Consider the following 26,077-nt stretch of genomic DNA (forward strand, 5'->3'; position numbering starts at 1 on the left):
GTAGAGTAATTACTATTTTTGGAGGTATTACTATCTATTATAAAAGTACGGAAATTGAAATTTGGAAATTTGCTAATTTTTCCAAATTTTGGGTATTTTTTTATGAATAAATTTTTTTTATTTTTTTTTACTCATTTTTACCACTGTCATGAAGTACGATATGTGATGAGAAAACAATCTCAGAATGGCCTGTATGATTAAAAGCGTTTTAAAGGTATTATCACATAAAGGAACATGTCAGATTTGCAAAAAATGGCCTGGGCAGGAAGGTGAAAACAGGCCCAGGGTTGAAGGGGTTAAGTCACTGTACATAACTCTCTTTCTGTCTCTAATATATAAACATAGGAACTTTATTAAATTATTGGCAAGTCTAGCCATATGAACATGTAAGCCATATCATCAACCTAGGCCAGGTCTTAGCTGGCCAGCTACACCATCTTGGATGGATTTTTTTGCAACTGTCGTGTTGCAGTCGCAGCATGTCACATGTCGCAGTGCGACACCATAGCCTATCATTATAAAAATTGTTGAGACAAAATGCCGCGCGACACATGTCGTTGTGTAGCCCTGGCATTAAAGAGGCAGGGCGCTGTGGAGGTCACTATTAAAGAGGCGGACACTGTGGAGGCCACTTTTAAGGGGGCAGGGGCCACTATTAAAGGGGCAACTTCTGTGGAGGTCGCTGTTAAGGCACCAGAGTACTGTGAGGTCACTGTTAAGGCAGCAGGGTAATGTGGAGTTTACTGTTAAGGGGGCGGGCCCATGAGGAGGTCACTGTCAAGGGAGTGGGGTGCTGTGAAACTCACTGTTAAAGGGGCGGACTGCTGTGAAGGTCAAAGTTAAGGGGATGGGCTGCTGTGGAGGTCCCATTTTAAAATGGTGGGGCACTGTGGGGAGGGGGGTCAGTGTTAAGGGGTGTGGGACTGTGTAGTTCACTGTTAAAGGGGTGGGGTACTGTAGAGGTCTGTTATGGGGGATACTGTCAATATCTTTTAACGAAACACACAAACATTAAATGAAATAGATTAAATATACCGGTGCGAAGCCAGGTCCTTCTGCTAGTAGGTTATAAAACCCAAGCCATATACAGGACTTTATCTCCTGATCTCGGTTTATTTCTGACGTGACTTACTGCCCAGCGCCGTACTATTACGGTGCGACGAACCACCGACCCCTGGGCATAATCGCTCGGGAACCGGGTGCGATGGCTGCTCTGCCAAGCAGGCAGCCATGTTAGCTAAGGGCTGCAGGAGGTATTTACGCCCCCCTGCAGCCCCGATCGCTGCTATTGGCCGGATTCCATAGGAATGCGCATCGCGCATCTGGCTGCGATACGGAGCTGCAGGGGGGGCGGGGGGTGTCATCTGTCTCCTCCTAGGTCAGGCAGGGGACACCACACCAGTGTTTGGGGTCCCCTGCCAGAGCTGTTATTGGCTGGAACAATGCTCCAGCCAAAGGCAGCGCTATAGCTGCACAGGAAGAGGCAGAACTTCCCTGCATGCAGCCATTCTAGCTGGTGACTGCGTGCAGAGAGGTTCTGTGTCTTTCTGTGCTGCTGTTGGCTTGCTGGGACTTCTGGTGCACCACCACTGCGATTTAACCCTTTTTTGCTGTAAGAAGAAGAAAAGAACATCTGGAATAGCTGCACAGATTATTTTTTTCATTTGCAGCTGTTCCAAATCCCTAAACCACCCTCCGTACCGATCCCTGTAGTGAATTTTTCTAAAACAGTTTTTACACGCACGCACGATCTGTAGTGTGTGCTCAGTAGCATCTGCACATTTTTGAGGGTTTTATTTTTTTTTTACACTTTTTTACTACTACTCCTATATTCAGAGCGATACAAAAGTTACAACTTTGCGTCTGGTTACCTCTGATACGCATGCATAGAGTGCCGGCATGAATGCGAAGACTGCCTGGAGATTCGGGAGGCTGCTAGTGTACAGCGAACACATAACAGAATCTTCGGAGCCACACCGGAGAATGGTAAGAGGCGCAGCAGCGGATAACATTCTGTGAAAACGTACAGTAAGAAGACTGAGCCCATTTATAGGGTTGTATGTACACTGGTTTACACGCAGCCATACCGAAGTCCCGCTAACAAGCGCAACAGTGCAGGACACCATATATAAGCCCATATGTAGGGGTTTGGGTGCATTACCATATATACAGGGAGTGCAGAATTATTAGGCAAGTTGTATTTTTGAGGATTAATTTTATTATTTAACAACAACCATGTTCTCAATGAACCCAAAAAACTCATTAATATCAAAGCTGAATATTTTTGGAAGTAGTTTTTAGTTTGTTTTTAGTTTTAGCTATTTTAGGGGGATATCTGTGTGTGCAGGTGACTATTACTGTGCATAATTATTAGGCAACTTAACAAAAAACTAATATATACCCATTTCAATTATTTATTTTTACCAGTGAAACCAATATAACATCTCAACATTCACAAATATACATTTCTGACATTCAAAAACAAAACAAAAACAAATCAGTGACCAATATAGCCACCTTTCTTTGCAAGGACACTCAAAAGCCTGCCATCCATGGATTCTGTCAGTGTTTTGATCTGTTCACCATCAACATTGCGTGCAGCAGCAACCACAGCCTCCCAGACACTGTTCAGAGAGGTGTACTGTTTTCCCTCCTTGTAAATCTCACATTTAATGATGGACCACAGGTTCTCAATGGGGTTCAGATCAGGTGAACAAGGAGGCCATGTCATTAGATTTTCTTCTTTTATACCCTTTCTTGCCAGCCACGCTGTGGAGTACTTGGACGCGTGTGATGGAGCATTGTCCTGCATGAAAATCATGTTTTTCTTGAAGGATGCAGACTTCTTCCTGTACCACTGCTTGAAGAAGGTGTCTTCCAGAAACTGGCAGTAGGACTGGGAGTTGAGCTTGACTCCATCCTTAACCCGAAAAGGCCCCACAAGCTCATCTTTGATGATACCAGCCCAAACCAGTACTCCACCTCCACCTTGCTGGCGTCTGAGTCGGACTGGAGCTCTCTGCCCTTTACCAATCCAGCCACGGGCCCATCCATCTGGCCCATCAAGACTCACTCTCATTTCATCAGTCCATAAAACCTTAGAAAAATCAGTCTTGAGATATTTCTTGGCCCAGTCTTGACGTTTCAGCTTGTGTGTCTTGTTCAGTGGTGGTCGTCTTTCAGCCTTTCTTACCTTGGCCATGTCTCTGAGTATTGCACACCTTGTGCTTTTGGGCACTCCAGTGATGTTGCAGCTTTGAAATATGGCCAAACTGGTGGCAAGTGGCATCTTGGCAGCTGCACGCTTGACTTTTCTCAGTTCATGGGCAGTTATTTTGCGCCTTGGTTTTTCCACACGCTTCTTGCGACCCTGTTAACTATTTTGAATGAAACGCTTGATTGTTCGATGATCACGCTTCAGAAGCTTTGCAATTTTAAGAGTGCTGCATCCCTCTGCAAGATATCTCACTATTTTTGACTTTTCTGAGCCTGTCAAGTCCTTCTTTTGACCCATTTTGCCCAAGGAAAGGAAGTTGCCTGATAATTATGCACACCTAATATAGGGTGTTTATGTCATTAGACCACACCCCTTCTCATTACAGAGATGCACATCACCTAATATGCTTAATTGGTAGTAGGCTTTCGAGCCTATACAGCTTGGAGTAAGACAACATGCATAAAGAGGATGATGTGGTCAAAATACTCATTTGCCTAATAATTCTGCACGCAGTGTATAATTGCACTGAAGTTTGATAAGAAGCGCACTAGCACAGGACATTCTGTACAAATATACTAGAAGTACGCTCGACGATAAAAGGGGTAAATCCAAGACTGAACATTTATTCACCTGTTAAATCAGGAGTGAGACATGGAAAATCGCAACATATGACTTATAACATATGAATTATAGGTTGCGTGAGCTCCGCAACTTATATTACATGAGGGACCGTGACTTAATATATTTTTATAAGCATATATTTTTATAAGTATTAATTTTAAGTGATGATGTGTATTTAGTGTTAGTAATAAATACTGTATTGATTGCTTGTGAGCCGACCATTATTCTAGTTATTTATAACAGACAATTCTTGCCTACAGGCTCATAATGGACTAAAGATAGGCCATCAATGTTATGGTTCCAGACAATCTCTTTAATGGAAAACTGGATTTAAGGCACCTCTCCTAAACAAAAATGAAAATTGTTCCTGAATTCTTGTAAGCAGTCTCTCTCTAGTAAGCTCAGATGTTTATGTTCCTACATTCCGTTTCAGGAACTGGAAATGTTTGACATCTATTATTATTTTCTGCATTAGAGGCAAGGCATTTATTTACATTTATGCAGCTATTATAGCTGAGGGGTTAAGTGCCTTGCCTCTAATGCAGAAGGTTGTGAGTCCGAAACCCGGCAGAATCTATTATTATTGTAACGCCCCAGAGGTGCATTACCACCTTCCACACCTACCCACTGTCTTCTATGGTAAATATAATGTCATCATATGTATTCATTTCCAGGTCTTTTCCATGTAAATGTTATGTTCAAGTGTAATATACCTGGTTCACCAGGAGATGGCGGCAGTAATTGCAGAGCTACCTTGTCTAGAATGGAACCTTCTTTTCATTCTAGTTTGCTCCCTCAAGGGAGGAGTTTTAGTTAGTGAAAGTGAGTCTAGCTTACCCCTCGCAAGGGGAAGGCTGTGTGCAAGCCAGCAGAGCACCTCTAAGCTCTGCTAGACATGGAGGCCAAAGCCGCAAGCCTCACGAGCCAGGAGTAAAGTTCCCTGGATAAAGATAAAGACAGACTAGACTACAGAAAGTAAAGTTCAGGAGAAAGGAAAAGTTTCTATTTAATTCTGTCAGTACAGCAGAGCCAGAGAGCAACATATGTAGCAGGGCCGAGTGTTTTTGCCTGCCAGTTTTAATGCCAAAGCCTGCTGGTAACCAAGGCAAAGTTGGAAGATTGTTTCCCTGATGAAATTTTATTCAAGTAAAGCTGTTATCAACTATATACAAGGTCTGGATTCAATTAATTCTACAAATCCCTCAGCTATTCACCCTATTTGCTCTGCCGTGACATGTGCACAGCCACATCTAAAAGGACATTATAGGCTACCCTTACAACACTCTAGTATTCCTACACCTGGGTACCTCCAACACCATCTACTTAAGGGGACTCTGTCCCTTGTTGCTCCAATGAAACTGGCGTCAAGACAAAAAAAAATAATGGCCGCCGCCGTGCGCCACATTATCAACTATATTAACTGTCACAGGGCAGCTTTTCTGTCACCAGGACCCTCCCTCCCTTCCTGGCATCTGTGACCAAATATGTATCTGTCCATCAAGAATGTGTCAGACAGATATGAGCCATCAACCAAATTTAGTAAAATTTGAAAAAAACAAGGAATGCTCAGAAGTGTACTGTAATGAGGAAGAAAGTAGCTAACTTCTCCTATTTGATTTTAATATAAATCAATATCTTAATTGTCTGGGACAAAACTGCTTGAAAATAGATACTAAGGACAGATGTAGTATTTTTTATCTATCGGCATACGCACAGACCCTGTATATAATAATAACTGGTACTTACAGTTCACGTCCCACTTCAGCTGGCTTTCCTCCAGTTGCAGATGTGAAGACACGGCTTCCAGTATCACTCCCAGCTTCCGTTTCTGGTTGATAGAAGATAATGTGATTTCTTCCACTTCTATTTTGATGTTTGCCATTTTCTCTGTGAGGGAGAAGGAAATTGTCAGGTTTCCCATTGGAGCTCACCTTTATTCTCATGAGGCTGCAATGCAATAGCAGACACAGCCCATGGACAAGAGTGGTGAAGAAGGCAACCACTTCATGGCATTGACCTCTATAAAGTTGAAAAATTATAGTCAGCTGTTTCTGAGCTATATGACAACCAACCAGCTCCTAAAGGGTTTGACGCTCAGCTCTTTCAGATGTATATCTTACATATGATAACTGCAATGTTCAATGGAATTAAAATGTTCTGGGTTTGTGGACTACAAGCATATTCCTTGAAGTTATATTGGCTCATCCATAGGATATACCATATGAGAACTGACGTCTCGTCCATCACTGCTGCTTTGACAAAGAGGGAGGAGATGAACTATTGGAGTGATGGAAACAACTGAGTGGGCTTACAAGACCATGAAAGATATCATAAAAGCCAATGCTGGATTATACTATAGGCGGTTTGGACGAATGCGAGTATCTATTAAAACAGGCATGTCAGGAGAGGTGACAGCCTGTCACTGACAGGTCCTCTTTAATCTGGTAATAAAGTAAAGCTTTGGCAACCACTTTTTATGTCTTGTTAACACAAAAAAAAGAATTAACTATGGGGAGATTTATCATCTCCCTGCACCACTTTTCCGGCATAAAAAAGTAGCACATATTCTGTTTCAATGGCACTTGAAACTAATTTTGTTGCAAGTGTTTTTTTATGCTGTCATCGCCACTTTCCAAAATGAGGGGTGGGGATAGGCAAGTGGGCCCGACACAATTATCTTTAATTGTGCCACTTTCCTGTTGCAAATGAAGACAGATATCTATGGCAACTCCGAGCCGCCATAGATTTAGGCGCATCCTCTGGCAGCACAGGAGATTTTAAAGCGTTTCTATGATAAATCTCCTGTGCTATATGCATTGAAATAATAAAAATAATCCATCTAAAAAGTAATAAGGAGGAATGGGGCCTAGTGTTCAGCACTGTTTAGTGTAACTCCAAGATACTGAGTTTGAACCCCGCCAAAGCAACAACTTTACAGTATTTGTATGTTCCATCAGAAAGGGGTATTTAAAAAAATATATATTCATAGAAAATATTTTTAAGAATTTTGGCAGCCAAAATGTATGAAAATGAAATACAAAATATTAGCTACAATTCCTATACAGATAGTAAAGACTGCACTGGCACAGTGCGCGTCCTTCTCTTCAACCAGCTGATCGTCGGGGGTGCTGGATTCCCGCCGATCTGATATTGCTGACCTATCCTGAGGATAGGTCATCAATAAAATTAGCTCAAAAACCCCTTTAAGGGTACCCTGAACCACCACCAGGCAGGAGAACCTTCAACACCAGGGTGTGCCCAGAGGAAATCAAGGTGCACAGGCCCAGGGAGTGCCAGGGAAACCCATAGCCACTGTGAAGACTACTACCACAATCTGGCATCTACTACCACTCCCATCCTCCCACCTGTGCTGCTGCAAATGGTCTGACTGTGAAAGTCAAGCAAAGCTATTTACCATGCCAAAAAGCCCTAACAAAGAGGAAGTTAAAGAGCCAGGACAGGAAGTAGAATACATGGAGTGACATGAAAAAATTATATACATAGAATATTTAAATATAGGCTGTTAATATATGAGGAAAAAATATGTCAGGGTCCCTTTAAGTTCTCTGGTTTCCTCCCACACTCTAAAAACATCCTCATCAGATAAATAGCTTCCTATAAGATTGTCCCCAGAAGTGTTTGAGTGAGATTCTGAAACTAGACTGTGAGCTCTACTGGGAACAGGAGCCATCTGTCTGTACTTATGTTGTGGATTAAGTTGGTGGGTATAATATAAAAATGAAGCCTTCCCTGTAAACTAGAGCTGAACGTAGAGCGTATTTCATACATAGTGGGCATGCTTAGGATTCTGCATAGTAAGCAATCTGGATATCACAAACTCAGCCAGGTCCTTCATGTAATCTATATCAACAGCTTGAGCACTTGATTGCTGGCAGACAGTAATAATGTATAAAAATATCTTACGTAAAATGTGATGAAGAATTAAACCATCAAAGAGATCCTCTTCCAGGCTTTGCACAACAATATGTTCCTCCTTTAACTCATTGTTGATCCAGTCAATAAGGAACTGAAGAGCAGAACAAAAAGGATGGCATCATATATAAAGAAAATAGAGGAACGTCTAGACAAGTCAATGGGTAGTGTGATCTTCAGACCCATCTCTATTTTAAGACGGGAAGATGCCAGTAACTTTACACTGTAACAAATCTATATAATAGTTGTGTACTTTAATGGTTTGTCTTGGAGTCTCCTGAATTCTTCGTATAATTCTGCTATCAAGTGACAGACACCAGGTCCACTTCTACACTTCTATGGTCATGTCACTAAAAATTCCTTAAGGGGAAACTGTCAGCTGGTTTAGGTGACAGAAACTGCTCATAGTACCTTTCTCATATGCTTATGGTGCTCTAGTATAAATTCTTGAGAATAAAAGTAACTTTTTGTAACTTGTAAATTAGCAGATGGAAGTCAAGGAGGCCAGCAGTTTGCCTGACCCTTGCCTCCTTAAACTTGATTGATGTTCTCTAGGCCAGGGAACACCATCTTCTATTCTCATGAGATCCTGCACAGGCTTTGTTCGTTCTCACTTCCGGCACATGCCCAGTGAATTTGGGTGTACATGCGGCACACGTCCCAGAGAAAAGCTTTCCTGCTGTGCGACGCATGTGCAGTGAAGCTTTGAGGCAGGGGCTGTACACCAAAATTCACTGTGTTTAGTAAAAGGCTAAGGAGCAACAACTGCATTACAAAGAGTGGTGTAGCCCTTGGTTCAAGTGGTCATGGTGGTCCCAGAAGTTGGACCCCCATCAATCCGATCTTGATAGTATATACTATAATTATTTTTATTTGTATGCAGGCCCTTGAACCAAGTAATTACATTTAAGTCAATTGTCATTCCAGAGCCTTCAAAAGTGAACATTCTAAATTAACAGATAAAGAAGTCCAGGGAGCAGGGGTGCACCACCAATGAGGCGAGGTGAGGCGATCACCTCATGCAGCTCCAGGTAGGGGCAAGATGGGGGCAGCAGAAGGTCATTATATGTTTCGGCAGTATAGTATTGGGAAGCACAGTGGGCACAGTATGGCGCTGTATTACCCTGTATGTTTTGTAGAACTGTATGTAATGTTTTCCAAGTAGGTCTTTAACACTAGGGCTGAAGGGAAGGGGTTAGGTTAAGAAATTGACATTGGGGGTTGGGGCGCCCTTTCAGTTTTCGCCTCAGGCAGCAGAGGGAACACAATCTGAGCAGAACATATCCGTGTCTATGACAGAAGGTCACATTGAGGATATTGCATTTTCATTCTCTGCTATTGTAAGAATATGAAAGGTCAATCCCCTTTTAACAATATTCCACATACATATACATTTCATTCCTTAGAATCTCCATCATCTCAACACCTCATGATATACTGATTAAACCTCAGAAGTCTGGATAATGAGTTGGAAATTAGCACATGGCTACAGACTTCTCAGTCTCGTAAAAAATTATTTCAGATAACGGTGTTCTGTGCAAAAGTTGCAAATCAAAGGCATTGAGCGGCATCTGATTGGATATGCAGAGTTCCTATGGATTCATATTATGAACCTGAAGGCACACTGTGTGCCGCCATATGGTGCCTCCATGTGGTATGCATTGGAACATGAGACCATTTTTTCTTTCATGGATTCCATATGACAAATACATGACGTATTGGCTACCTGACGTCCGACCTCATCTAATACTCACCTGCCCCTGAAACAATCCCCCATTCCACCGATCTATCCCCACCCAGCGCCTCATCCCCCTTAACCTTAATTAAAACTTGGACACCAAGCTGGAATGAATAGGCCACAGCAGCCGTTTTTATTAACAAACAACATAAAAAATATAAATATATATATATATATATATATATATATATTTTGTGGGGGGTTAGCTCTTCTCCGGGGGTGATTCACACAAATATCGTCGCCAGACACCAAGTTTCTGGTCCAAACATCACTTTATTTGGCGCCTCAGCAATCCAAACATAAATGGTACCAAATAAACACCTGCCCGGCTGGGCTCTAACTAAACATATAATATCCTGACTCACCTAGGTCCCAGTTCACACCCTGTGAACACATGCGGCTTTGTCAGCCAATGTCCCACAGCCTCCTGGCTGTACAGAGCACAGTACGCCCACTGTCTCCAGTTCAGTATTTCTTGTGGGGGATTGGGGCTCAGTAGTCTGCCTGACTATGGCCCTGCGACCCTCCCAGGCGTCGCTGCGTCCCCCAACTCCAGGCTATCTCCCAGCCTTGTGGTTCCTCAGCCTTGCCCAGCTGAGACCACCCAGACAGAGCCTCCAGGCCTCTGTCCACAGGTAACACACTACCCCCTTTCTGACACTCTGGGAGGTGCCTTATGCCAGGCTGATTACCTCCAGCTTGTCTCACCTGAGGTGGAACAGGGGTGTGGACCACACTATGCACCCCTTCCATGCCTCTAACCTGAGTGAGACCTGTCACTGTCTCACAATATATATATATATATATATATATATATATATATATATAAAACCATAAACTCTAATAATTAATTTCTTGCAAGGGAAGGTCCTAATAACTGAATTACCCTACCGGGGTGCCATCTTGCCTCCAGCCATTGCCCGCCAGCTTGGAGGCACCACTGAATGGCCCCCTCTTTAATTCCTCCACAACTGGGAGTCCAGCCCCAACCGCGAAACCCTCCCATCATCCTCACCAGTGAATAAAACCAACGTCAAGGACATCCCCCGCCACCAACGCACAGACTTGACCCCTTAAGTCTATGCGGCCCTCCATACTCCTAAAGCCGTCTCGATACCTTCCTGTAAAACCAAAATCCACATGTCTAACCCGACTGCATTTAAATGTACTTCATCCGACCTCCAAAAAACACCAACTCCCTTCTCAAGCTCCGTATGCCTCACCGCCACCGCCCCATTCCTGGCCATAAAACGACCCATTGCCCAATTCAACTTCACTCTCGCCCTATTCACCCCTTCCACTGATCTAGCCCCTCTCCATACCATCCTCGGAACAATGTCCGACCATACTGTGACTAACTTCGGAAACAAAGCCCGTAACAAATCAAATTTCATGTCATGCAGTAGCTCCTGCAATGGCCGCACCGCCAAATCGTTGCCGCACACATGCAGCACTAAAACATCAGGTGCTCTATCCAGACTCGCAAAATGATGCACTTCAGGCAGGACCCCACTCCAAACCATGCCCCAACCACCTTACCACCACCTCCAAAATCCAAATTTTTGACGGTCCGGCTGAACCACGGCCCGGACAGCCCCCCAAAAAATGTAAGAATGTCCCAGGATCCACACCAGGGCTGGTACTGCACCTGAAACGAGGAAAAACCAGAACACAGAACAATACAACCGCCATTAACAACCACCCCCATTGTAATACCCCTGCCCCCCAAAAAACACCTTAAACTATAGACGATTCAATCGGATATAAGATCTGAACCGAACAGACTCCCAACACCCAATCCGTTTAATATTCTCATTGTCCAAGCGCCATCGAGACGCCTCCGTCGTCGCTCCGATCCTCAACGAATGGCTTGACTACCCCGCCTGACCCAGCCCTAACCACTCTAAACATTTAGAAAAAACTGCCGTAAACGGAAAATGGGACAAAAAAGACACATCAGCATGCACTAACAGTGGTCTAATCCCCATCCTCATATCTGCCCCATACTCACACATACATTGCACCGGACACATTTCACAGCCCGGAATACCGAACAAAACCACCCTCTGCCCCCTTCCTTCCACATCCGTCTTTGACCGGCCGATGACAATTTCCACCTTATCGTGAAACAAATCTGTATCATCCCTAAGCAACCCCCCCACCCGACTAACCATCGGACAAACCAACTCCCCCTATCGCAACGCCCCAAAAAACGCAAAAGAAAATGCCATTCTAAATAACCTCTCTTCCCAAGCCGAACTGCAACTCCTCCTTACCTGTTCACCTAAACCCAAAAGCAATTCAAAAGACACCGGCCTCCTGCTATCCACCCTTGCCCCTAACCAACGCCAACCTTTTAGGGCCCTTGTGACCAAAAAGGACTTCGTAAAATCCATCATCTTTCTCAACTTGAACCCTAAGGCCAACCCAGCTATGCAACTATTCATTTTTGCCACCAACCACCCTTTCTCCCTACAATGCCCTACGAACAACAACAGCAAAACTTCCAACTCCCCATTCCTAACACCCAGCCTACTACACCATTCCTCCCAGTACCCCCACGCCTTTAAATATGTCGCCCACGTACCGGACGCCAATGATGCCTGAACAAGCCCTGCTACGGTCCCTCCAGAAGATCCCACAGACAGCTCAGGCAATCCCTCCCAAACTCTTCTGCCTCTGGGGCCAGTTGCCAGAATCGATCCCACTGTGAACGAGAGAGAGCATCAGCGACACAGTTGTCAACCCCTGGCACATGCACCGCCACCACCCAAGCGTTGATCAAAAAAACACTCCAAAACCAGCCACTGTAGCAGCCATACCACTAAAGGCGACGAGGCCGGAAACCCATTTATCTCCTGAATCACTCTTAAGTTATCACAGTGGAAACAAACCTTTTTATCCCAAAAAAACTCCCCCCACAAGAGAACTGCCACCACAATAGGAAAAAACTCCAGTAGCGCAGAATTTTTTAGCCAGCCATTCTCCGCCCAACTCTCCGGCCATTTGCCAGCACGCCATTGCCAGCACACCATTGCCCCCCCCCCCCCCAGTAAACACCAAAACAACAACCCCCTGCCGCGTCCGAAAACAACTCGCAATCGAACGAGTTCACCACCTCACCCATGAATAGCAAGCGACCGTTATAATTCTCCAAAAAGGAACTCCAAACTTGGAAGTCCGCTCTGAATTCTTTTCCCAATTGTATATAGTGATGTGGTGAAACAACGCCCACAGTCGCCCCGGCTAACCTCCTACAGAAAACCCTCCCCATGGGCATAATCCAGCCTGCAAAATTTAGTTTCCCCAGGAGTGACTGAAGCTCGCGCAATTTAAACTTTTTTAACGAAGCCGCCCTCGCAACATCCCCTTTTAGGTCCTCCAACTTGTCCCTCGGCAATCTACACTCCATCTCAATGGTATCAATGACATTCCCCAGAAAACTAAATTCCGTGACCGGCCCTACCGTCTTCTCTGTCGCCAATGGGACCCCAAATGCTGCAAACACCTTACTCAATGTATGCAGCAATAATGCACACACTTTCGAATCCGGAGGGCCAACACAAAGGAAATCGTCCAAGTAGTGAATGATAGATTCACAACCAGACGAATCCACCACCACGCTTCGAAGTATGCATATGACAAGGAACAGCCCATAGGCAAACACCTATCGACAAAAAATCCCCCATCCCAAAAACACCCCAATAAATGCAAACAATCCGGATGTACTGGCAATAACCTAAAAGCCGCCTCAATGTCAGTCTTCATCAGCAGCACCCCCCTCCCAAACTTCTTACCCACGCAACTGCCGCGTCAAATGAGGTATAGACCACGGAACACAAGGCTGGATCAATACCGTCATTGACCGGCGTTCCCTTTGGGAAAGACAGGTGGTGAATAAGCCGAAACCTATTCACCTCCTTCTTCGGAACCATATCCAGTGGAGACACTCGCAAATTTACAAATGGCGGATCCATAAACGGGCCTGCCATCCTCTTTTTTACGTTTTTCTGCCACTACCTCCGGATGTTCACTGGCCAACCTCAAATTCCTTTTCAACAGCACCGCATCCCCGGGAACAAACTGAATGTTTTAAAACCCAGCGAAACACCCTCCCCCCCCCTTCCCGCAACAAAGTCGCAACCCCATTATCCGGGTATCTATCTAGGAACGGCTCCATCCTTTCAAGACGGACCGGCGTCTCCGCCTTTGCTATTGCTATTTCCCCCTCTTTGTCTGTTTCCCCTAAAGCACCGCGTCGCTCCATGAGATCCCCCACATACGGAGCATTCGTGCTTGAATTTGCACTTGGCTCCAAATTTACAGTTCCCATCAATAAATGAGAAGCACAGGCCTTTTGCGGACGCAACGGCGACACTGGATTGACCCCCACTTCCCGATTCCCCCCAAAAGGACTGCCCTGACCTAGTGGGCGCAGTCACCTTCAGCCACAAAGCTATATCTTTGTGGTCCCACCTCATCTCTGGATGTACTGCTTTCCGCTGCCTGAACTGGTCATCATATCGCAGCCACGCTATTCCCCCATATACCCGATACGCCTCCCCGATTGCATCCAAATAACAAAACAATGGCGAACAGCATTCCGGCGCCTTCTCCCCTATCACACTCGCTAATATCGCAAAGCCTGCAACCAGTTCCGAAAGGTTCGCGGTATTAGATGATATCTACGCTTCTCCTCCTCCTCTTTTTTGCCCTCTTCCTTCCATAACCTATCCAGGTTAAGCTTATCCAACGGGAGCAAAGAAAAAATCTCCACATATTCACCCTTCCAAATACGCTCCCTTACCTCCTGCTTTAAATGAGCCCCCAACGGACCCTCAAAGCAAACATATACCTCCCCTCTTGCTTTTTCATGCAACTGCACCGTTTCTTTGTCCGCCACCTCCCCCCTGCCTGCGTTTGCACCGACACCACATTACTCCCTAACCCTAAACTACCTCCTCGCACCATATTGGACCCTCCAGGGCCCCCGCCACCCCCCATGCTGGCAACGGGGACATCCCCCCGTACCTCAACCTGCTAATAAGCCCGCTAATCCCCCCAACAGTTGCCCTAAGCCCCTACCCAAATCCACCAGGGCCCACCGCCCCCCCCCCCCCCCAATTAACCACCGCTACCTGTGCTAAGGGTCCCCACGAAATCTCATCTGGCTGCCTGGGTGCTGTGAACCCATCAGCTGAAGATCCTGAGTCCAGGTGTCCTCTGCGCTGATCCTCCAGCTTCAGACCCAAACACTTCCACACGCTGTCCCCTAGCTGCGCTCCTGCCAGGGACATTAGAGCTGCTCTCCTCTATGGAAAGGTCAGAGGGGGCGGAGCTTCTTCCCTGCTGCAGACTGGGTGATGGTGATGGGGCCTGCTGCACGATGCGACCGGAACCACAGCAGCCCTGTGTCTCCCGACATCTTGCTCCCGCTGAGGTGCACCTTCCTCCCCAGGACATGGGAAGGTGCCTGTCGATCCTGGTCCCGCGCCCACGCCGCATCCCGATGTAGAACGAGGTGACTGGGCCCGGCCACCTCATGGGCTCCGCTTGCATGTCGGATTCTTCCCACGCCGGGGGGTGCGGGAGGAAGCTTTCCCCACCATCCCCCGGCGTGGAGGGTCCTCTGAAGGGCTGGGGGGGGGGGGGGGGAGAGGACTGTGGGCTGAAGCGTGCCCGCGGTCTGGTCCGCTGCGGCTGGGTCGCCGAGGGCTGAGACGTTACTGAAGCCTCAGCCGTCCCCCTTAAGAGATGCTGGAGCTGGTCATGAACCCAGCCGGAGCCCCGAACCTCCGCAGCCTCCCTCCGTCTCCTGATGGTGTCTTCCAGTTGCTCCATTCTAGTAAGTTCAGCTTGAACAGCGTGGACTCCTTTACTCCTTTCTGCTCTACCTAAAATGGCACCCTTCTTCTTCCTGTCTCAATCTTTTATCCCCTCGACCCCCACCCCTAAACTCAAATTACCCAATCCCTATCACTCCATTATCCCCTTAAACCCGCCCCCTTGACCAACTATCCTATCCCTACCTCTGGGGTCTTCCTGAGACAAACTCCCCATCATGCTGTCCTCCCCTAAAGCTCTGCCCCCAGTTCGGCCATAACTTTATGGGTCCACTGCCTGCATGCTTTAGGAGCACAGCTCTATAATACAGCTATGTGACTCATTACAGTGACACTATCATAACAATTTTTATTACATTATTGAATGCTCCAGCTTACATAATTTTATACTATAATAGCAGAAAGTATGATCGAATACAGAGATCATATGCAGAAATCTGTTAACGTGTTGGCTGCTGGAGCCATGGTGTTAACATGACAAGCAGACACTATGGCTCTCCGCAGCATGGAAAGGTGTCATTTTCCAAGGACCTAAAAGGGGAACGACTCTTCCAGTGCTTGTGCATCGAGTCTGGAGGGGAAGAGGCAGGAGGAGGTGCACCGGGCCTACTAATCACCTGGGGTATTCCTTGCCCCTTAAGAGGTTTTTACGAAATATATGTCCCTCTGAGCAAGTTGTCGTGACGCCAGTTGCATTGAAGCAACGAGGACATGGAGTCCCTTTAAGTATAGTGGTGTTGATACCCAGATGTAAGAATGCCAGAGTGGTATGAGGGCTGCCTATAGTGTCCCTTAGGTGTGGCTTTAGCACTTGTCATGGTGCTCCTACCTGGATATCCAAAACCCAAATCGTTGTAGTCCGAAGCAGTGCAAATAGGGTTGTGGATGAAGTGTGTGAAGAAAGGAATTGAGTCCAGACTTGTATTGAAGTAATTAAACACAGCTTTACTTGGCCAACTTTCATTAGGAAACAATCTTCCAACTCTATCTTGGTTACCAGCAGGCTTTTGCTTAAGTTCTGGCAGGCGAACACTCTCAGCTCTACTATATCTGAACTCTTTTGGCTCTGAACAGCGATAGGCAAATTTCTAAAGTATATAACAGTGTAGCATTTTCCCAATAGGTGTGTATAGACAGCAACAATGATAGTAGTAATCCTCCTTGAGTCTCACTTTAAGTATACTTTGCAATCTTCGAAACACACTAAAGAATATCAAGTTGTATACATTCCTGTTTCAATTATTTACTTCACAGCCTGATAGAATGTTAAAACAAAAAAAATATATTTTATTAAGAACCACTATATAAAATGGGCTAATCTACCCTTGTTTATGTGCAACAGGCATACAGGGTTAGAGCGTATAAAGAGTCACTATCTATATACGCCATCTACACGCTTCAATTCCTGAAGTAATGCATCTGTAGTGTGTAAGGATTTAATAGTCGGCTCCTAATTTTTACAGTCAGCAAATCCATAACAAGTACAGGTGTTATATTAAGACCACCAGGGCAGGTATTTAAGGTGCACCGTACTGGTGTTTGATACCTAAACACTGGGGGTTAAAATTGGGGAGTATGGCCTTACCTTAAATATCTGCCCTGATGGTCTTCATATAACGCCTGTACGTGATATGGATTTGCTGACTGTAAAAATTCGGAGCCAACTATTAAATCCCAACACACTACAGATGCTTTACTTCAGGAATTGAAGCGTGTAGATGGCGTATATAGATAGTCCCTCTTTATACGCTCTATCCCTGTATGCCTGTTGCACATAAACAAGGGTGGATTAGCCCATTTTATATAGAGGTTCTTAATAAAATATATATTTTTTGTTTTTGTTTTAACGTCCTATCAGGCTGTGAATTAAGCACATTGCAATCTTCCCAAATAACCACTGGCAATTCTCATTAACTCTTTCTGAAGCTTCTAGTTGTAGGGTGGAAATCTTAGATCCAGATGGTTAGTCCGTCTCAAAGTGTGACGGGAACTGAAGCATTATACCCTTTACACAAGCAGTAAAGTCTTATTGCCATAAACAGGTGGTAACTTACTATCTAAATCCAGAATGCCCTTGATGGTTCTAAACCTCCTGTGAATGTCTGTTCTCTTTCCCTCAGGGGTAGTCTCACAGTTAAGTTATTCTTTGGCAGCTTTTCAGTCTCAAGAATGGTGTTTCCTGGATGAGGATTCTCCTTGGGCCTGCTTGGGAGGCGCTCATTCATGCAAGTCTTGACTCTAGCTTTTCTCAGCTAACGTACACTAGCTGGGGGCAGGACCAGCCCATCACCCTGGAAACTAGGCTAAAGCTGCCAGTATTGACTTTTTATTGCCCATACATAATCATGTAGGTTACAAAGTGCATAAAGAAATAACTGATTTTAACATTAAATCACAACGTTTAACTTTTGGCAAACAATTAACTCTTAGCAGTGATCTACTGGGTCACTGTACTTGCTTTATCAGTATCTGGGTGAGTTTCCTGGTTATTTTCCTGTTTGTGCCTGACCTTCTGACCCTACTTTCTTATCCAGTCTTGGATCTAACATTCTCCTGCCTGTTGCAACCTAGATTTGTAGCGACTACATGTTTAGCCCGCTTGCCATCTACTGTCTGGCCATCTACTGGGGACATTCCTAGATTCATAGAACTGTGGCCTGGGTATTTGATTTGTAAAGTGTAGACCTGTCTGCAGGAGTTAAGGGGGGGAAGAATGAAGAATAATGAAGAATGAAGACTCTGCACCTCAGATCAGACTGCACCAACCTAAACCAGTCTCCTGACATTGTTCCCTGCCTACTTGCCAAACATCTTCCAACACTCTCAAGTCCAAATTGGTTTTAATTCGCACTATGCTACTCTGTGTCCCTGTCTGGGCTTGGAAACCTGCCATCTGCCAGCTGACTAGGAATTGGCATCCAGGTACTCTCTTGGACTAGAAACCATAGGGAGTATAACAAGTCATTTTGATGGGACATTAATAATCCATTTTAAATATGCTACTGCTAATGATAGCCTTGTACTGTAGAATATACCATACATTTGAGAGATTGCTCTGTAGTATCAAGTAAGCACTAATCAAATTGATAACTATCATATAATGGAAATTACATACATAAAATATGAAACATACCGTCTTCAGCTCCTGAAGCTTTGCATCATTCTCTGAGCTCGGCTGCAAAATCTTTCGAACTTCACCTGCGCACAAGTAGCATATTAATGTTCACATTTACATGATGACCAACATTTGTCTATCAAGGCAGATATAGTCAGATATAGTCAAGTATTCCTTAAAGGGGCTGTCTCACTTTAGCAAATGGCAATTATTACGTGGACAAAATTAATACAAGGCGCTTACTAACGTATTGTGATACACTGCTTGTTTCCAGAGGTTACGACACCCTGCAATCCAGCAGTGGTGGCTGTGCTTGGACACGATCATGGGCGGACTGGCCGTAGACCCGACAGGGAAATTTCCCAGACGGTCGACCAAGCTCCCCTCTGAGCCGCCAGCCAAGTACATAATGATCTGATGCTCTCAGCATTAATTAGTGTAGGAGCATCAGACACTTATGCACTTGGCCAGCGACTGCAGGTGTCCTTCTGAATTCAACTGTATTGCCATCCTCAGGACCAGTGGCGTAGCTAGAATTGACTGGGCCCCACAGCAAATTTTTGAATGGGGCTCCATCCCACACTAAATTTTTAGCAACCCCTTCCTTTCATGCCGCCCCCATTCCTGTGGCTAGTAAAGATCGTTCTCTCAGACCAGGCCTGGCAGCTGTTCTTACACTGTCTATACTGTCACTGTATCTAATTTCATTGTGTAATACTGTTGAGGGGGCCCTGACCAAATCCTTTAGTCTTCCTCCTCCTGGATGGGCCCCTGCTGGGTCAGGGCCCCAAAGCTGCAGCTTCCCCTGTTTCCCCTATAGCTACGGCTTTGCTCAGGACGATGATTCAGTTTTTATATTGTTGTGCAGGCAGCAGTATTTTGTGCTGCACACTGGTATTGCTGGTTCTGCCTACCTTCTGTCAATTTGGACCCTCCTACAGCACGGGGCCACTTTTATTTTTTTATTTTTTTTTCCAGGGCCACTTTAAGTTCCTAGTCAAATTTCTAAATCACTTCCAATTTAAAAAATCTGCCTGCATCCACCTGAAAAAACCTATAGAGTCATGGCTACTAGGGGTCTCACTTCCACCTAATTTACAGTCCACTGCCTGATGTCAGATCCGTCCCTGGTAACAGAGACACGGCTCACAGGAAACGGGGGCGTGTCAGAGCTAGCCACTCTCTAGCATTCCTCAAGCTTTACAGAATTGGTCAAACCGCTCTCTATGTTTACAAGCTCCACCCCATAGACTTGGCCACAAATAGCCACACCCCTTACACTTTTTGCATCTAAATTTTCCATAAACGTTATTGCAAATAGATTACACATCAAAAAGATAGTGAAACTAGACATAAAAGTATAATACATATGTCTATACCCCCAACAGTGAGCCATCTCTATATCAATACGATTACCTACAAAAAACTCACTGTAGCTCAAAAAAATAGTACATTTTATTTAAGTAAATGTATGACATGACATGATTAAAAATAGATGAGAAACTCACAAGAAATAAAGGTGCAGTTACCCTGAGGGATGGCAATACATTAGTACAATATTCATATTGAGGTGACTGTTAGTATTAGAGATGAAGCTATCAACAAAAATGTATACACCAAAGGAAAATACCTAATGCCAAAGATTAGAGGCAAGTGCCACGACATACAAACATCATCCCAAACTTATGTACAGAAAATGACCCCTATACAAATAATCAGTCAATAAATACATAGGCAATGAACAAGTAAATAGTAATAATAGCATACCCATCAGAATATAGTGTCCTCAGAAGAACCACACACCCTGAGGACACTATATTCTGATAGGTATGCTAGAAGGTAGAATGATCCCCATTGTTAGTTTTTTGTTTTATTTTTTGCGCCCCTGAATTCTGTGTGAGCCATAGTTAGTAGTGACGCAACTGCGAGCATAGAACATTATTTACTGTGATCCTTCTGTAATTATAATTTTCCATAAAGCAGCTCAATGAGCTAATAATAAGTATTAGACTGTGGAGAAATGAATATGAATATATTGCAAACTAACATTGATTGTAATCCGAAAACCGGTAATAGGTGCCCTCTAAATATTACCTGTGGTTGCTTCATCAAATAATGTTTGCTGGGAATCTCCAGACTGAAATGCAGGATCCATTTGGTCTGTTGAAGAATAGAGTCCAATAAATTAAAGACATCAGGATAGGTCATCAATATCAGATCGGCGAACTCCAACTCTTGAATTGAAGAACCATACCACCACTATGAAATCTGATTTTCCTAATAGAGGACTTGAAAATGGATTTTTGTACACCAGACAAACCCTAAATAAAATAAATAAAGTCATGGCTGGCTAAAACCTTTGTTCAAATGTCTTACCTCACTGGCCCTCTTAATAAGACACGGGTCAAGGTGTTTAAGCAGCTACTGAGTCCACGCCAGGGGCCAACTCATGCTCAGTTAGTATAACCCTGCGATATCTAGGAAATGAAAATGTGACGTGAATTTAGGCTTTGAGTTGTCACTTCCTCATCCTGTGCTGCAAGTGACAGTGAAACAAACTGTGTCTTGAGACAAGATGAGAAACTTCCCCATTCTGATGTAAATGAGAAATCAGCAGCACAAACCTGATGGTGACAAATGTCAGAGGAGTAAGAAAAAAATATTACAGTAAAATCCTTTAATCCGGCATCAATGGAACCTGAAAGGTGTCAGCCTGTCATATATTCTAGATAATCAAATGAACATAGGGACTTGTAGAGACCATCCAGAAGGACCAGTTCAGAGATGTTAACCTAGGAAAGCCATTAACGGGGTGAGACTTGCACAGTAGGTGGAGGCAAAAATGCAGTGCCATAACAAGCTCATTATATAAACACAACACTAGAACCAAGCAGGGTACACAAATACAGCACCAAAACCAAGCAGGGTACATAAATACAGCACCAGAACCAAGCAAGGTACGTAAATATAGCACCAGAACCAAGCAGGGTACATTAATACAGCACCAGATCCAAGCAGGGTACATAAATACAGCACCAGAACCAAGCATGGTACATAAATACAGCACCAGAACCAAGCAGGGTACATTAATACAGCACCAGATCCAAGCAAGGTACATAAATACAGCACCAGAACCAAGCATGGTACATAAATACAGCACCAGAACCAAGCAAGGTACGTAAATACAGTACCAGAACCAAGCAGGGTACATAAATACAGCACCAGAACCAAGCATGTTACATAAATACAGCACCAGAACCAAGCAAGGTACATAAATACAGCACCAGAACCAAGCAAGGTACATAAATACAGCACCAAAACCAAGCATGGTACACAAATACAGCACCAAAACCAAGCAAGGTACATAAATACAACACCAGAACCAAGCAAGGTACATAAATACAGCACCAAAACCAAGCAAGGTACATAAATACAGCACCAGAACCAAGCAAGGTACATAAATACAGCACCAGAACCAAGCAAGGTACATAAATACAACCCAGAACCAAGCAAGGTAAATAAATACAGCACCAGAACCAAGCAAGGTTCATAAATACAGCACCAGAACCAAGCAAGGTACATAAATACAACACCAGAACCAAGCAAGGTACATAAATACAGCACCAGAACCAAGCAAGGTACATAAATACAGCACCAGAACCAAGCAAGGTACATAAATACAACACCAGAACCAAGCAAGGTAAAAAAATACAGCACCAGAACCAAGCAAGGTTCATAAATACAGCACCAGAACCAAGCAAGGTACATAAATACAACACCAGAACCAAGCAAGGTACATAACTACAGCACCAGAACCAAGCAAGGTACATAAATACAGCACCAGGACCAAGCATGGTACACAAATACAGCACCAGAACCAAGCAAGGTACATAAATACAGCACCAGAACCAAGCATGGTACACAAATACAGCACCAGAACCAAGCAAGGTACATAAATGCAGCACCAGAACCAAGCAAGGTACATAAATACAGCACCACAACCTAGCAAGGTACATAAATACAGCACCAGAACCAAGCAAGGTACATAAATACAGCACCAGAACCAAGCAAGGTACATAAATACAACACCAGAACCAAGCAAGGTACATAAATACAACACCAGAACCAAGCATGGTACATAAATACAGCACCAGAACCAAGCAAGGTACACAAATACAGCACCAGAACCAAGCAAGGTACATAAATACAGCACCAGAACCAAGCATGGTACATAAATACAGCACCAGAACCAAGCAAGGTACATAAATACAACACCAGGACCAAGCATGGTACATAAATACAGCAGCTTAACACGACCAATGTGGAAGGTTTGATCAAACCGATGCTATTATAGTGGGCTAAACCCTTTATCCAATGAGAATTCACAATAGTGGGTTGCTAAAAATTAAAATGATGGGCCCCACAATAGTGGGTTATTGGCGTCACAAAGGGCGGATTTGTTTCAATGTGTCAGTGAAGCAAGCAGGCTAAGCAGCTCCACCTGGCACTTTAAACAGTAGAAACTTATCTAAGGGATCAATGATGTCATTGATCACCAGATAGTAACATAGAGCTTATATGGCTGGATATTGATAATAATAACTGCGTCAATATTAACTATGGAATGCTTCCACAGATCAAAACAGCAATGACAACAAGCCAAAGGCGAGAGGGAGAGATGAGACAGGTAGGCGTTGTTTAAAATACAGATGAGTAGTGCATGGTGGTATCTATAAGACTGAGGCCTAGGGATCAATGTAGCTATTGAATGACAATTGTTCATTCAATCCCAAAGGAGCCACAGTCTGCAATTGGAAGATCCACCAAGTCTCCCTCTGTAGAATCCTCCTGTCCCAGTCTCCCCCTCGTCTTGGCCTCTGAACCATCTCTATTCCCATAAACTTGAGGCCAGATGTGTCGCCCCCATGTATAGTATTAATATGTGTGGCTATGGGTGTATCCCTGTCATTCCTGACGTCACCCAGATGTTCCCCAAAGGTCGCTATATGTTTTGTTTGTCAGTCTACACTGCCCTCCTTTCTCTCATTTTGACTGTTTTTCCCTAGTTATAGGGACCACACTCTATCTTTCGGACAAAGCTGGGCAGTCCATGTTTAGGCAGGGCCATCTAGGGTCTGTGGTAGATTATATAGAGTGTTGAGGAGTCAGGGTAAGGGACCTCTAGGGTTATTGACCCAGCAGTGTGTCCCTCTTACTACGCATCCTTTCTTCTCAAACTATCTTTATATCTATCCCTTCTCATTTTTTGGTCCATACCCCTCTCTCTGGATTGGCATCTGCCAGCGGAGAGTTGTATGTAGTATCTTATGCACTCAGTCTAGATTTTTTCTATATACTAAGGGCCCATCATTTTAATTTTTGATACTAATAAATGTTAAGTATTAATTTAGCAACCCACTATTATACATAAATACAGCACCAGAACCAAGCAAGGTACATAAATACAGCACCAGGACCAAGCATGGTACACAAATACAGCACCAGAACCAAGCAAGGTACATAAATACAGCACCAGGACCAAGCATGGTACACAAATACAGCACCAGAACCAAGCAAGGTACATAAATGCAGCACCAGAACCAAGCAAGGTACATAAATACAGCACCACAACCTAGCAAGGTACATAAATACAGCACCAGAACCAAGCATGGTACACAAATACAGCACCAGAACCAAGCAAGGTACATAAATGCAGCACCAGAACCAAGCAAGGTACATAAATACAGCACCACAACCTAGCAAGGTGCATAAATACAGCACCAGAACCAAGCAAGGTACATAAATACAGCACCAGAACCAAGCAAGGTTCATAAATGCAGCACCAGAACCAAGCAAGGTTCATAAATGCAGCACCAGAACCAAGCATGGTACACAAATACAGCACCAGAACCAAGCAAGGTACATAAATACAGCACCAGGACCAAGCAAGGTTCATAGATGCAGCACCACAACCTAGCAAGGTACATAAATACAGCACCAGAACCAAGCAAGGTACATAAATACAGCACCAGAACCAAGCAAGGTACATAAATACAGCACCACAACCTAGCAAGGTACATAAATACAACACCAGAACCAAGCAAGGTACATAAATACAGCACCAGAACCAAGCAAGGTACATAAATACAGCACCAGAACCAAGCAAGGTACATAAATACAACACCAGGACCAAGCATGGTACATAAATACAGCACCAGAACCAAGCAAGGTACATAAATACAGCACTAGGACCAAGCATGGTACATAAATACAGCACCAGAACCAAGCATGGTACACAAATACAGCACCAGAACCAAGCAAGGTACATAAATACAGCACCAGGACCAAGCAAGGTACATAAATACAGCACCAGAACCAAGCATGGTACACAAATACAGCACCAGAACCAAGCATGGTACACAAATACAGCACCAGAACCAAGCAAGGTACATAAATACAGCACCAGAACCAAGCATGGTACACAAATACAGCACCAGAACCAAGCAAGGTACATAAATACAGCACCACAACCTAGCAAGGTACATAAATACAGAACCAAAACCAAGCAAGGTTCATAAATGCAGCACCAGAACCAAGCAAGGTTCATAAATGCAGCACCAGAACCAAGCAAGGTTTATAAATGCAGCACCAGAACCAAGCTCCTAACATAAATTCAGCAACAGAACCAAGCAAGGTACATATACAGTAGCACAACCAACCTCAGGACAAAAATGCAGCACTAGAACCGAGCATGGTCCAAAAATCCAGCACTAGAACCAACCATGGTACATAACTACAGTCCCAGAACCAAGCGCATAACATAAATACAGCATCAGCGTTAAGCTAATATAAATGCAGCCCAAAAACTAAGAACAGTACATTTATACATGAACAGCTGGAAAAAAAAGTACAGTACAGTAACTATTTGCATAGTCACGTTAGCCCTTGTCATATACGTTTGTACAGTGTAAAACTACAGCTCCCAGAATGGCCTGAATAGTTTTAATAGTGTGTTGGGAGTTGTTTCACAAAACCGAATGCTACTACCCATCATCACGATGTAGACTATACGAGTGACTAAAGCACTGATTACATGCAGTCAGTGACAAAATAAACTTTTACCTTTAGCAACTCATCCAGAATTCTTCTCCACCTGGGTCAGACCACCATGATGACTTCTCCCAGCCACAACTAAATATAAAGAGGCCAGAGAACATGAGGCACAGATCATGAGGGACTATTTATAGATTTCAAAGATTATTTAGCATTCTCTATAGGGGTGAACAAGCATGTGGCACTATGTAAAGACGGCACAGAGTGTGCAGTACTACCCTTATGAGAACTGTGTTTGTGGCGCTTTCAGTGTGCAAAATATGTCACGATCGTATTCAGGGGCACAGGGTATGCTGCTATTATATTCATGGTACAGTGTGTCTCACTAAGAGAAGTTTGTGTTAGTATGTAGTATGCAAATATGTTCGTAAAGCAATAAGTTGACGACATCTAGGCGTTAAACTCTGCAGAGACGTATACAAAAAAGTTCTACAAGTTGTGTTCAAAATAATAGCAGTCACACATCACTAACCTGATCAATCACTGTTTTTGGTAGA

At 44.2% G+C, this 26,077-nt stretch overlaps 1 protein-coding gene across 1 annotated transcript in view; it reads right to left on the reverse strand.

Moving 5' to 3' along the window:
* Positions 1-20,985, reverse strand: part of PARVG (parvin gamma) — a 103,434-nt gene extending 82,449 nt beyond the window's left edge. Inside the window, exons 1-5 of the mRNA XM_040439160.1 lie at positions 20,844-20,985; positions 20,562-20,627; positions 18,486-18,550; positions 7,763-7,865; positions 5,585-5,725 (exon numbers count right to left, since the gene is read on the reverse strand). Coding sequence (XP_040295094.1) covers positions 5,585-5,725; positions 7,763-7,865; positions 18,486-18,550; positions 20,562-20,622 — 370 coding nt within the window. The 5' untranslated portion in view covers positions 20,623-20,627; positions 20,844-20,985. The remainder of the gene's footprint in view (positions 1-5,584; positions 5,726-7,762; positions 7,866-18,485; positions 18,551-20,561; positions 20,628-20,843) is intronic.
* Between the last annotated feature and the right edge of the window lie 5,092 nt (positions 20,986-26,077).

Source organism: Bufo bufo, chromosome 1 (genome assembly GCF_905171765.1).
Source record: "Bufo bufo chromosome 1, aBufBuf1.1, whole genome shotgun sequence".
In the NCBI taxonomy this organism is placed as follows: Eukaryota; Metazoa; Chordata; class Amphibia; order Anura; family Bufonidae; genus Bufo; species Bufo bufo.